Source organism: Camponotus floridanus, unplaced genomic scaffold (assembly GCF_003227725.1).
Source record: "Camponotus floridanus strain SB8 unplaced genomic scaffold, Cflo_v7.5 scaffold156, whole genome shotgun sequence".
Taxonomy (NCBI): Eukaryota; Metazoa; Arthropoda; class Insecta; order Hymenoptera; family Formicidae; genus Camponotus; species Camponotus floridanus.
Genome location: NW_020229277.1, coordinates 287,897 through 300,440, shown reverse-complemented (window position 1 = coordinate 300,440; position 12,544 = coordinate 287,897). Strand labels below are relative to the sequence as shown.

Below are 12,544 nucleotides of genomic sequence, written 5' to 3'. Positions count from 1 at the left end.
TTTCATCTCTGAATAGGACGCGTTTATTTGGCTCGCGGAGTTTTTCGAAATATTTCGCATAATAGTCGAGTCGTAAATAAAAAGGAATCGCGCAAGTTTCACGTACCCGGTGGCGGATTGTTCGAGGTTGCAATGTGAATTGCATTCAGGATTTTGGTTAGTGTTTCCAAGTTGGAGGAAAACGTCAATCTGCCGTCCCATACCTGAAAGCTCTCTCTATCGCCCCTTCTTTCTCTCTCTCTCTGTTTCTCTCTCTCTTGTTACATTAATGCAAAAAGACATCTCGCGAGAGAATGAGATCACATTCGCCGGCAAAGGCGACGAAGATGCTAAATTCATCGGGAACTATTCGGCCGTCGAACTAATTTAGCGCTCGATTTAACAGGATCGCCCGATCTGTCCTCGACTTGTTCCACTGCGATGCGAATCGCCGCCATAAAGGAGCCGCCCCTTTCAGACTATCTCGATATGACTCTCGTCCTATCTTGCCGACGAACTTTCGGCTCGGGTATCAACTATCGTCGATAGCTACGCTTTCTTCCTTACGTTAAATTGCACGCCTCGTCTGCTTAATGATTCGTCGTAAATCTTACTTTTAATGTTCTTCGGAATTCTGGCAATCCTCGTGATGCGTCCGACATACAGGAAAAAGTTCGGGCTTTTTTCAGGTTTGGAACTTTCGTCTGAAAGTCGAATTGAAAGCGGTTGGAGAAAGTCCAGAACGAGCTTAATTAATACACGTCCGAGCGCCAAATGCTTCCTTTTTTTCGAGCGACATTTTCGTGTTAAATTAGTAGACATCTCATATCATCCTGCTCGGTGAACTGCAGATCGATGGTGCGGTACTTTAGTAACCGGTGATTTTACTCGAAAATATTACATCAATAGTGACAGAGAGAGAATTAAATATATACTTTTTAAATATTCTCTCGAAAGATAGATTTTAAAAACTGAACTTAAGCTCTTTCTCTCGGTTACTTTCTGCGAGCAGATGAAATATGAATTTCTTCTGAAATTTCTTCGCGTGTAGATTTCTCTTTGACACAACGAGAATAAATATTTCTGCGCTTTGGATGAATTTTAAAAAAGTGAAAAAGCCACGCGAGAGGGGAAGTTATTAAACATTGTAAAGTATCGGATGTTGGCAAAGAGTGGATATTAAATTTCTTCCACTTATCGTTTGGCAAACAATCCATTTCGCAAACATTCTCGAATGTCTCTTCGTGGACCTCCCTCTTTACGTGTTAAAAGGTAAGCTTAAAAATCGCAAAGAGACGAATCGATGTCATGTCGCATTCGATCGATGCATTAGGGGTGACTTTTGCCGCGTGGCTTTAAAAATTTTAGTTCTAAATGGTCTGCGCGATCACAGCTGCATACCTAGCTCTTTTTTTTTAATGGATGCCACCATCTCTCGCCTAAAAGGCCGCGCTTCCCTAAAATGCGGCGGCGAAGTGTTATAACTCCGACGTGTCGCTGGCACGAAAGGCAACTGGGAGAGGAGGGTGAGGAGGGAGGATAGAGAAAGATCGCGAAAAATATGGGGGCGGATAATGGCCGCATAGATGATAGCAAAAAGAGAGAGACAAGAGGAAGCTGAACCGCGAAAATAAGACACTCGACAAAGCGATGTTAAGGCTCCCTAGTCGCAATTTGCCACCAATTTTTCCAACATTTAGAAAATGCGCTTCTAAAAAATTAATTTTCCCCAATAGATATCTATTCCTAATTTTTAATCAACAGTAATATTAACGTATCTTGTGCGCTTAGAATAATAAATATTTGTAGAAAAGCATAATATAATTACTCTATTTTTTATGTATAATAAAATATTATAATAAATAAACTTATGATAATATAATTTATAATAATAATTATATAGAAAAATTATATAAAAAAATAGAATAATAAATATTTAATGCTAATATTCAAGAAAATAAATTAGAATTAATGATGCATGATTTTTTATATGAAAAAATATTATAATAATAAATAAATTTATGAGAATATAACTTACAAGAATAATTATATAGAAAAATTATTATATAAAAAATAGAATAATACATATTTAATTCTAATATTCAAGTAGAAAATAAATTAGAATTAATGATGCATGATTTTTTATAATAAAAAATTAGGATAGAGCGCGCGATCCTGCCTGCAACTTTGGAATTTTCGCAACTCGCGATATCTCTCAACTTTCTTCGATGCACACAAAGGTTAATTTAACGGCGAATGACGTCGATAGGAAGCGAACAATATACTCGTCCAACGCTCCCTTTGCCATCTTATCGGTTTCAGCGCGGTCGACCGAAATAGACAAGACGGTGCACTCTCTCATCATTAGCCTTCCATTGTTCCGTAGTCTCATCCACGTTCGACCCATTTTATGCCTTATCAGTCAGCATCTCTCCGACGCGTTGGCTGAAGTGCGCCGACGAAACTACCGAGTTCACTCGTGACAAGATCGTCCATGTGCCGAGAGAAACTACCGAGTTTCCTCGTGACAAGATCGTCAGACGGCCTTTGTGCCATCTCACCGAGCGGTTTCTGTAAACGTGATCTGTCGCAACTGCTTTTTATTAAAAATACAAGATAAGCGACATAATAAGCCACTTCCATCGTATGTTAATCAAGGCGACAGAGACCTTTTCCTATTTATTATGAAATTATGGAGATAAATTAGGGTTAAAAGCCTCGAGGACAGAAAGAAATGAATTTAGATTTTCTAAATAAACTTGCATGCGACAATAAATAGTGTACTATAATACACGAATCAATATTTATCTGTTTTATTAAAATAAAATTTTAAATAATTTGTGATTTTAAAATTTATTATAATAAAAGATATAGAGAGATTATAATATAATAAAATTTAAAATATAATAAATTAATAAATTATAATAAATTTTAATTATATTTTATTATATACATACAATAAAATAAAAAAATATTTTATTATATACATACAATAAAATAAAAAAAAATCTTTCTTTCTCGTAACAAGTGAGAGTAATAATAACACTCAATAAGCAATAACATCTCTTCGTAAAAATTGAAAGGAATTATATTTAGATGATAGTTTCCATCTGCCGCGGTGCGGAGTTTGCTCCTTCGAACAACCATATTTTCGACGATGTCAGGTCGGCAGACAGAAATATCGTCGGCGAACGTTTCAGCCATTAGCATTTCGGACACTCATGATTTATTCATGAAGAAAGCGCCACGTGTAGCAGCGTGGTAGCAGGGACCTCCAAGAGGGAACTGCACCTCGATGTAGGGGTAGTTTGGCGGCATGCGGCCAACGTGCAACAATGCATCATGATTCGCTATGCAAAAGGGCGCACGCGAGAGAGAAGGAGAGAGATAGAGAGAGAACCCCGCATAAACGCGCCCGCGCGTGTTTAAGTAAGTACATAAAACACACGGGGAATACCCCGCCGTTCGGTCATCCCCGAGAAATGCTGCGGATGAACGGCCGCTCACGTACGGGGTGGATCGCAATTATGCCGCCGCTCGGAGTTTCAACCCGAACACGTGAAACGTAACGGGCATAACGGATTAGCGGAATGTAAGAGAATGTTTATGTATGGGCCGTGAGCGTCGCGAATAAGTGTAAGCGCCCGCATTTGCACCCCTTTTTAGCATTTTCAGGAGGAAGAGGAATGTTCGATTCCAAATGTTGAGCTCGTAGAGGGGAAAAATATAAAGACGCGAAATTTTTCGTACTTCAAAAATATCAAATTAAATGTAGAGCAGCTAGAATCCTAACTTTGCGCAGGTAACAAGACTCTTGAAGTTGAATAACAGTTTGAATGCAAGTCATATATGGAGTTTCTCCTTCACATAACATCTTCTACTCGTGAGAACTATTATTACTGTTATTACATTCAACGTGTTAATTACTGAATCATCAATGTCTCATTATTATTCAGACAGTCTCTTATATGTCTACTGTTAACTCCGAATCTTCCTTTCTCTTCAACTTTGCGGTATTCGAGGAACTTGCGTGATATTGGGAGTATTTGCAGAATTCCGGACTTCCACCCGAACAAGTTCGACTGACGAACGTACACCCTACGAGAACTTACCGGTAACTACGAGCCTCGCGTACGAAGAACTTTCCACCGTGTCACCGGTGACGTGGTGAACGGTACGACATCGGTAGGTCGAGTGGGCATCAGCGGGAGTCACTGAAAAGACGAGTAGCTCTCCGGTAGGCAGCATATGGTGTTTCTCGCCTGCAAACAGAAATAGTACCTGTATTAGTGATATAAAGCTCGATAAAGAAAATTTTGTAACGTTAAATTATAATTTTCATTTCTATCACTTTTTCCACCGGCAAGATTTCTCGAAATGCATATTTTTCGAGGTATTTCATTTTTTAATTATTTCAATATATTTATATACTCTATTTCTTGATTTTTTGTATAAAAATGTTAATATAATTAAATCTAATATTTAAATTTTTTATAATAAAATTATTCCAATATATTCATGTGCATATTTATTTTTTAATATTCCCTTGCATCTAATGCTGTTTTCTCATTTTTTGTATAAAAATGCTAATATAATTAAACCTAATACATTTAAATTTTTACAGTAAAAATAATAAAATTATTAAATTCTAGAATTAATTTAAAGAAATTTTTAATTGACATAAAATCGATTTTTATATATCTATCTATGAGAGACTTATATACATATCCCACATTTTAAAAATGATTTAGGGGACATAATTGAAAATTAAAAATTTGAAAATAATGAAAAAAAAGTTGTTCTTAAATCCATCACAATTTATTTCTCTAAAACGCGACATGAATTTTACGAAACACTCAATATGAAGTATTCTCGCGACGAGTCACTTTTTCATTCTCTCTCTTTTTCTCTCTGTCCTGTCATCTTCGTCAAGCTTCCATTAATATGGAAATTTCTCTAATGGAAAAGCGCGGGCGAAAACGGCCGGTTATAAAAGTCGCGCCGCGAGAAACAATGATAGCTGCGGAAAAATGATTCGCGACTAGACTCACACATAACGAAGAACTACTTCCGTTTAAGCGAGCCTGCCTAAAACGATCGGCAGCGTATGGCGTATCCCGAAGTGGCAAAAAGAAGCCGTATCGGCGAGATTGAGAATCAATACTCGTAAAAAATCGAACCGTAACCGTTGAATGATGACAGCGTGCTCGCTAGCGCACTCGGTGGCTTAAAACGGTTGGGTGATCGGCTTGAAAAAAAAAACGAGAAAAAAATTAGCGCCTCTCGAGTGAATTCCATCAGCCATCGTTGTTGCACGCGCGTTCGTGCCGTCTGTTATATACGTATCTCCGTGTGAATCAAGTTTTATAAAAACGTGATTTAAAGAGAGTTTCATAAACAGAGATACTTTAATCTCCCTGTCAAAGTGAGCGATATTGTTGTGTCCTGTATTGAAATTATACGGAAAAATGAATTGCACATTATTTAAGCTTCTCCCCAATATATTATCGATTTCAATTATATGTTATTATTACTTCATTATCGATGCAAATATATATATATCGTATCTATTTTTAATACAGATTATAAGAAACAATATACGCGTATCATATACATATTATTGCAATAATGAATACGTTTCAATAAATAATTAAATAATTAATGACCCGCATTCAACATACAAAATATGCATGTAAAATGAAAATATATAAATATAATGATGGCATTACTGACATTATATTTAATAAATAAATGGCATACACGTGTCAAAATATAAACGCAATGGCTTGCTGTTCAAATTATTATTTGAACAATCCGTATAAAATCCAAGCAAGTGTTATTCTATATTCTTAAAGAATTATTAATTTACGGACTACATACATCGTGATCGCAAAATTCAACGATTGTAAAAAATTACAAATATAGGATTTTAAAATAGGATATTAAAAATATAGGATTTTTTATCTTACCATATTAATTAATTAATCGCGTCTCATACAAATATATTGCTCTCACAAAGGATTTGCATTCTGTGTAAAATTTTTGTTTCAGATAATTTTCAACTTGAAAAATATGCTCATGATGCTATACAATACCGCAAAAAGTGATACCAATTAACAAGCGTAATAACGATCGATTAATAATGTGCGTAATTACGCACGCGACATTAAACATAATTAATAATCGAAATATCATAAAATTCTGTTAATTGCTCGTGATTCGTATTTACGAATAATCGAAGAAATTGCGTGGTGCGTAGCATCGAGAGAGGAATAATAATGAATTAATTTCCTGTCAGACGGTCGGACGCTCGGATCGATAGGGAATACAGAGTCGGGGGTTGGATTCACAGGTACGTCGACATTCAATACTCGACGTTGAATGAGCGTTAATCAAACCCCGTAGGAATTTAATGGGTCTGCGCGAAAGAGGTCGGCTCTTTGCGAAGTCCTTCCGATACGTTTTCAGTTATTTTTCGAAACGATGATCGTACACTGGCGGCCACTTTATTTCTTCGTTATTCCATCGGCATCCCGCGCCCTTGATATCCTGTATTACGCGAATTAATCAAAGCGGACAACGCTTCGTTATATCGAGAAATTTTAATTTTCCTCGGTAAACAATGCGTGGAATGTAGAGATTTTCGATATACATTTTATTTATATAATATTTTTTCAAGATGAAAGAATAAAAATTTATATTACACTGCCCTCTTCTCTCAGTCGCTTCATTTAATTCTTCGTACATAAAATTGTTACAAAAATATGCATATCATCTCAATATTTTCTGTTAAAATGCGCATAAAATTCTCATCAACACATAATCTATATAAAAACGTTGTATATAATTTTTATTCTCTCTCTATTTATGCAAAAAGATTTCATTATTCAATAATATGCAAAATTTATTTATTTGTCAAAACTTCTATTAATTAGCGCCAAAATTATTCTCGAAATTTTCACGAACTATATATTATCGTGAAAAAATACGAGAAGAATCTCGCATCCGTTCATTATTTAAAGATATCTGTGTGATTTAGTGCGGACGAAACGCATCGCGCGGAACGATTGAAGAGCCAGCGAGGCCCCTCCGTGTTCATACACGGGCGGAAACGTGGTAAATGAGAGCCGGGTCCAATCATTTTTCCCCGGAGGCCGGAAAGTCACCGAGGCGACCGCGATTATTCGCGCTTTTTCCGCGCGCTCGCGAGACGAGATATATATCACAAACGCGGCGGGGCGTTTTCCGCGCCCGTAAGCATCTCGGCCGAGATAGAAGAGGGTAGATATGTACGCGCGGGACGCGCGACTCCGTGGAAAATGCATCGCGCGAAAATATCTCGGGCTGTTTTTCTCCTCCTTTTTTTTATCTCCGGCATCCGCGTGTTTCTCTCTCCCCCTGCCCTTTCTACGCGGCGCGACGTATAAACGAGCGCATCTTTCGCCGATACGGAATCCGCGACCCCGCGTCCGGGGATGCAATGTCAATATTTCGTTGTTTGCGCGCATCGCACGTCGCGCCGCGCGTGCACTTTATTCCGTAGGAAATTGCGCGGAATTCCAGCCGCGTAGAAATGCGCCGAGTACGATCGGAGAAGCGGGGAGGGCGAGGAGGGGTGCGAGCAGGAATGCACGTAAGTCTGGGTTACCTTAAGAGGTTGGATCGTGCGGTGTGCAACGGCGGTGCATACCAGCGGAGCTCGCCGACTGCATACGGCGATGAAATGCCGGCCGTATTGCCGTATAACGTCGCGGAAAGAGGTAAGAGAAATGGGTATCTCCATGGTTAAGGGATAAGGAAGAGGGTGGTAGTGGGCGATGAATCGATCCTAATAAAAATAACTCGAGGGATTCTTCGGCGTTTTGCCCTCTCATTGTGCTCCCTCCAGCTCCCGCAGAATGATTACGCGACGATCGAACGTCGTGCCGCGAGAAATAGTTGGCATATTTAGACGAACGGGTTCAAAGTTCGCGTTGTAGTATATGGGAGATGTCAGAATTTACTTTAGGCTTGTTAATATATAATGTAATCAGCATCGATAAAATTATAAGCGGGAAATTAAGCTATATATGCGTATCTACATTATATTTATAATGTTCTTTTTTAGCCGAATACAATAATTAAATTTAACACTGCGCTTCTTTTAAATAAAGAAAATAAAAAATGTTAAGATATTAGGTTGATTTTTTTTTATTTTTAGGAAGAAAGAAAAATACCGAAGTTTTATTTTTATGAAAATATAAAATTAAATATAATTATTAAAAATTAGTTATTGGAGGTATATAAGGAGCGTTTAATATATATTGTTCTTTCAGGAAATTTATATAAAATGACAGTTATATATATATATATATATATATACTAAAATATTTAAAAAAATAGTACAAAAATTAAAATACTAATATCAAAGTAATAATGTAAGTATTAAAACATTTTCAGATATTTTTATTGTCAGATATTTTTATGTGTGTAAAAAGACATATAGATCAAAATAAGTCGATATTTTCCAAAACTGAAATTTTTCTGAAACTAAAATCTATAGAGAAACAAATAGTTTATATATAGATATCAAAATAAGTCGATATTTTTTATGCATCGTGCAGAAAAAATACATAAATATCTGAAAATATTTTAATATTTATATTATTTTAATATTAATGTATTAATTTTTATATTATTTTACATATCGCACGTGTCTGACCAAAAGCGGATATTAACTACTAATTCTTCTCTTTAATAGAAGAGAATAAATTCCAAGAGGAATAAATAAAGTAATATACGTCCAATTTTAAAAATTAATTAAAATCTTGTTCTTAAACAATAAAAAACATCATCAATTAATAAAAATTAATAAGTTAATAAATTAATTAATAATTTATTTTCACAATTATATTTTTATTTCAATCTATTACTTTATTATTCAACTGATCTGTAAATAAAATCTTTACTACAATTTCTCTAAAAATGTTTTTCTCTCTAAAAATATTTTTATATATAAATATACATAACCTCCCCTTTAACAAAATTCATGTGGACAAAAATATACAAGTAACATTACTTAAATTAACACCCTTCATATAACTGGAGAAGCAATCAAAAAGATGAGGAAAAGAGAAAATTCGTCGCGGCTTAAAATCTTTCCCGAGAGGAGATTTTGCTACGAGATTCATGCGCGAATATCATTTTGTGTTAATAAGAGTAATGGACCGAATAATCGGAGTTCGCAAATCACCAATGAATACCGACGGCATCATTCTATTTTGCTGAAGGAAACAGCAATGAGGCAGATTTATCTGACGGAGAACTCGCGAGTATTTTGATGCGTCACGCGAAATAATACGTATGTGAATGCAAATGCACATAATGAATATTTCGCAGGAAGAATCAAAACGAGAGACTGAACAAAACAAGAAATCAGTGATTTAATGAATGTATCATAAAGCCCGAGATTCTTTCGAATCGAGGACTTCGATCTGATACATATGGAATACTAAAGATGAGGATGCATGCTACGAATATATTGTCGATGCTTTTTAATTCGCAGATTATCGACGTGCCAAAATCGATCTTCTCTCGTCGATTAAAAATGCTAATCATTTTTGTCGAGACGCTAATCATAACAATTTCTTTTAACACGCTCGCGCGAACTTGTAAATGTGATATAAAGAAAAATTCAAGATTTTTATAAAAATCAACTGATATGATTGTTTAATTTTCAAAAATGTAAAAATATCTGGGACACTCTCTAAAAGACATCGTACATAATATTCAGCGTTTTCCGATCTAATTAATATATTTATTTGATTAAAGAAGAGGACAAAAGTGTTCGAATTAATATATATGTGATTTTTATTACTTTTTGAAGAAACAAGCTATATTTTAAAAGTAGAGGAATGAACAAAATATTTTGAAATTTTTGCACAGAGCAAACAGAAAAAAATATTGCAGTTAATTTACGTTCTAGCAAAGTATATGCAATATGTGATTGAACAGGATTGCACGTTGATATGGTAAGCGATAAGAGGAATTACGATTAACAGCATGACAATCAAAGCGACTAATTGTACACAGATCGCCATTGAAATTCTAATCCGACAGTTTCTATCGGTCGCGAGAGTCAATATTGTGTGTGTGCTTGCTGTAATCTACAGTTAGGACGAAATAAATTAATGATATTATCTTATTTCGTATTCCAATTATCTGCATGTCAAGATTCTAAAACTTTTGTACATTTATTGATAAAATCCACTTGATCAATTCCAACAACTTATCAATTGTATAAGGAATAATATACGACAGTTGTAAGCACATTTTACGTAACAAAATTGTTTTGCATATAGATATATATATGAGTATTTTCGATTTTATATATATTTTAAAATATATATCTTACGATGGAGTTTATCGATATTATTTGGATTAGTCGCAGACAAAATTGTTTTTATATTTTAAATTATTGCATTGTGAGATATTTTAATCGAAAGACATTTGTAAATGACAAATTCAAAATATAAAGAAAAGTAATAGTGGCTGAAATAATAGATAATGAATCTAGTCACATTCAATCTTCATTCATTATTTGTATTTAGAGATGCTATCGCGTCTCTTGATAACGCGATATATACGGGAAATTGCGAGACGAAAATATTTCGACGATCGCGAAGAAAGACGCCGCAACGAAAGACAAAGATTACAATTTCCCTCATAATGGCGATCTCGATCTGAGTGTACGAATGATTTATGTATATATCGATTATTAGCGAAATATATCTTCCTAGATTCTCGCTAGATTTATTCCAACCGTGGGCGAATTTCTCTCTGGAGTGTCGTGTACGAAACACGGATTCGTGGATTTTAAAGAAAGTTCGTTTCATTCCCACGTGCGTCGTTTGTCACTAGCGAAAACTACGGTAAATCGACCATGAGTTCGCGAAAATTGCGTTATTCCAGCGATCTTTGTCAAAGCGTAGCTTCGCATTTCTCTCGCGGTATGCAAAATTAATTGTAACAGATCGAATTGCAAAAGAATATTTCACTCATCATGTATTTACATTCATGCGCACATCTTGAATATGTTTTTAATAAAAAACGCGAAAATCTAATTTCGCGAAATGTCAAGGGAAAAGAGATTATATATATTTAACGCCTTGCACGGAAACTAAAACTGTAAAGAGAAACAAGAATTGTAGAGAAAGAGTCTTCATTATTAATTATTTATACACATATAGGTATATAATATTATAATAAATAATATAAAATATATAATATTATAATGAAATAATTTAAAAAAACATAATATATTGTAAAAATATTATATATTAAATATATTATAAATATATTTTATATATATTATGTTATTCTAATCTATTAAATTAATTGATATTGCAAAATATTTAATAAAAAGAAAGTAGATAATATTCCCAATTAAACCTTTGTGATAAGAATTATTTGACTGAAAAAAATCCTACATTTTTCAAATAAATTAATTAATCAAATAAGAGAATGCTTATTTTTTATAAGAAATCTGTATTTTATCTATATAGAACATCCTGTATATATTAGAAATACAACATTAAAAATTAGAATCAATTATATTGCATCATTTATATGCGTTGATGCTAAAATATTTTTCATTATATTATGGAATAAGAAAAATCATTACCTTCATTATTTTACAAAATGCAGGCAAATGTGTTGCTTCCACAACTTATTGCCAAAGCGATCTGCCGTAAGTTTGCCAGAACAAAGTACGCAAACTTCCATTTTACGGAAGGTTAAAACAGAAATGTCATCAAATTGCGTTTCGCGAGATTAATTTTTAGAGAGCGTGTGGAGGCAATAAAAGATAGTAATAAAATTAAAGCGTGGAATTTGGAATGGTAAAATTAAATGATGGAGATTTGAGAATTGAGAATTTGAAGATAATGATAGAAATTTTCCGAAATCTCCGTTATTAATAGTTAATAGCGAACAGAGCTCTTATATTCTGATTTTTACATTAGATTATTCTTAAAAAATGTTCTCTTTTTAGTGCAAATAATTTTACTTAATGAAAAATCCACGATGCATTTTTGATTTACTTGAAAAGAGGCTTCAGGATATAGTAAAACTGCCGTGAACGAAAAATTGCTGCTATCACTATACGTATTATTCAGCTATCTTTTGCAGCTTATATTCTCGTATAAAGAGATTGGGTATTGTCGTCTCTATCGGCTTATACGTGAAAAATTTAGGTTCTTCTATCGATAGAATGAGGCGTCGAGTACTCTCTCGTGAAATAATATTATATATTATGCTGCTGAAAAGATATATGCACTATGGATAAAGAGATGTAATTATCTGATTTATCTTCTTATAAATTTATCTATGCTATATTTTAACTCGATTGTTAGAAAAGCATATTTTAAAAAATAATTATAAAAGAAAAAGGTTTTAGTTTAAAAACATTATTATAAACGAGTTTAACGTTGTTTCTATAATAGTGTTCGGATAAATAAATAAATATTTTTTTCTTTCTAAATCGAGAAAGCAAAAATTTGACGTAACTATGTGAGCAAATCTGCAG

General features: G+C 34.1%; 1 protein-coding gene across 4 annotated transcripts in view; it reads right to left on the bottom strand.

Moving 5' to 3' along the window:
- LOC105249744 (Down syndrome cell adhesion molecule-like protein Dscam2) overlaps nt 1-12,544 on the bottom strand; it is a 161,438-nt gene that overhangs the window by 58,941 nt on the left and 89,953 nt on the right. For all 4 annotated transcript variants that reach the window (XM_025406816.1, XM_025406817.1, XM_025406818.1 and 1 more), the window contains one exon: nt 4,092-4,241. In XM_025406816.1, the coding sequence (XP_025262601.1) occupies nt 4,092-4,241 (150 nt within the window). The remainder of the gene's footprint in view (nt 1-4,091; nt 4,242-12,544) is intronic.